This window comes from Aplysia californica, unplaced genomic scaffold (genome assembly GCF_000002075.1).
Source record: "Aplysia californica isolate F4 #8 unplaced genomic scaffold, AplCal3.0 scaffold00178, whole genome shotgun sequence".
Taxonomy (NCBI): Eukaryota; Metazoa; Mollusca; class Gastropoda; order Aplysiida; family Aplysiidae; genus Aplysia; species Aplysia californica.
In genome coordinates this window covers 21626-23917 of record NW_004797448.1, presented here as the reverse complement: position 1 = coordinate 23917, position 2292 = coordinate 21626, and the positions used below count along the sequence as shown (strand labels likewise).

The 2292-nt window shown below is 46.9% G+C and overlaps 1 protein-coding gene across 1 annotated transcript; it reads left to right on the top strand.

Moving 5' to 3' along the window:
- Window positions 1–151: 151 nt before the first annotated feature.
- On the top strand, window positions 152–2285 carry LOC101861505 (dual specificity protein phosphatase 23; the record flags this gene model as incomplete). Its single annotated transcript, XM_005098278.3, is given in 2 exon segments — window positions 152–261; window positions 1974–2285. Coding segments are annotated over 2 exon segments (305 nt in total), but the record flags the coding sequence as incomplete, so codon positions are not given.
- Between the last annotated feature and the right edge of the window lie 7 nt (window positions 2286–2292).

Here is a 2292-nt window from a genome sequence, read left to right as displayed (position 1 = left end):
TCTCTCTCTCTCTCTCTCTCTCTCTCTCTCTCTCTCTCTCACCCACACACACACACACACACACACACACACACACACACACACACACACACACACACACACATACACACACACACACACCCTCACCCACACACTCTCCCTCTCCCCTCAGACGATGTCCTGACGATCGTCCCCGTCCCCATCAAGGACTACACCCCACCCACAATGTCCCAGGTGGAAGACTTCCTGGCCTGTGTGCGCAAGTATGGAGACCAGGGAAAGGTGAGCGCTAAAACATGGTGTAGGTGAGCGCTAAAATATGGTGTAGGTGAGCGCTAAAACATGGTGTAGGTGAGCGCTAAAACATGGTGTAGGTGAGCGCTAAAACATGGTGTTGTTGTTGTTGTTGTTATCGATCCAGCAACAGCTGGGCTCTCACCCTTCTGTCCAATGCCATGTAGTGATAAGTGCAGGTTTGCTGCAGTTGCTGTAAAGTTCCATAGAGTGTGTTGTCAATGTTAGGTCTCGGAGGCAGAAGGGTAGCTCTGATGCCATTTAGGGCTGTGCAGTGGAACAGGTGATGATCCACAGAAAACATGGTGTTGGTGAGCGCTAAAACATGGTGTAGGTGAGCGCTAAAACATGGTGTAGGTGAGCGCTAAAACATGGTGTAGGTGAGCGCTAAAACATGGTGTAGGTGAGCGCTAAAACATGGTGTTGTTGTTGTTGTTGTTATCGATCCAGCAACAGCTGGGCTCTCACCCTTCTGTCCAATGCCATGTAGTGATAAGTGCAGGTTTGCTGCAGTTGCTGTAAAGTTCCATAGAGTGTGTTGTCAATGTTAGGTCTCGGAGGCAGAAGGGTAGCTCTGATGCCATTTAGGGCTGTGCAGTGGAACAGGTGATGATCCACAGAAAACATGGTGTTGGTGAGCGCTAAAACATGGTGTAGGTGAGCGCTAAAACATGGTGTAGGTGAGCGCTAAAACATGGCGTAGGTGAGCTCTATAACTTGGTGTTGGTGAGCGACCATATATGGTACATGTTTAACGCCCCTATCAACACTATTAGGTTATTTAAGAGACAAGACCTTTTAGTTTAACGTCCATTTCCGAAAGGACCGAGCCAAATGGAAAATTCATGTAAAGTGCCTTTCCCAAGCACACAACGTCGGACCAAGCTGAGGCTTAAACCTCTGAACCCACAATCTCACGACAGTTGAGGTGATCCAAGATGGCCACATGTTATTGGGGAGAAAAGTTGTCTTTGACAGTACCACTACAGTATATAGGAAAGAAAACAGAGGGGGGGGGGGGGGAGAAAAAGAGAGAGAAAGTGAAAATGAAAGCAGCTGACAGAACATGACTAGAGAACGAGAAAGGAGAAAATTTTAGAGAAGAATTTTTTCTCGTTGAACTCGGCTGAAAATGACGTACACATTTAACTTATGAGTGTGACGCAGTCACGGTAACTAAACAAATAGAAACGTTTCAACAATTGTATTGTGTGCTCCCTCCACCAGTGTGTGTTTCAACAATTGTAATGTGTGCTCCCTCCACCAGTGTGTGTTTCAACAATTGTAATGTGTGCTCCCTCCACCAGTGTGTGTTTCAACAATTGTAATGTGTGCTCCCTCCACCAGTGTGTGTTTCAACAATTGTAATGTGTGCTCCCTCCGCCAGTGTGTGTTTCAACAATTGTGATGTGTGCTCCACCAGTGTGTGTTTCAACAATTGTAATGTGTGCTCCACCAGGCGGTGTGTGTTTCAACAATTATAATGTGTGCTCCCACCACCAGTGTGTGTTTCAACAATTGTAATGTGTGCTCCCACCACCAGTGTGTGTTTCAACAATTGTGATGTGTGCTCCCTCCACCAGTGTGTGTTTCAACAATTGTGATGTGTGCTCCCTCCACCAGTGTGTGTTTCAACAATTGTGATGTGTGCTCCCTCCACCAGTGTGTGTTTCAACAATTGTGATGTGTGTTCCCACCAGGCGGTGTGTGTGCACTGTGCTCACGGCCTTGGACGCACGGGCACCATGCTGGGATGTTACTACGCTCAGACCATGAAGCCAGAGGCTGCCATCAAGCATGTGCGTCAGCTCAGACCCGGCTCCATCGAGACCCCAGAGCAGGAAGCACTGGTGCACCAGTTCTACGACTACCGTCTGGCCAAAGGCAAGGCATAGACACAGAGGAGGGTGTCATGCGGCTTACACACATGCATGATATAATTTTGTAAATACCTATATTGATATATACATATATATACTTATATATAGATATAATATACATTCATGAATGATGATAGGC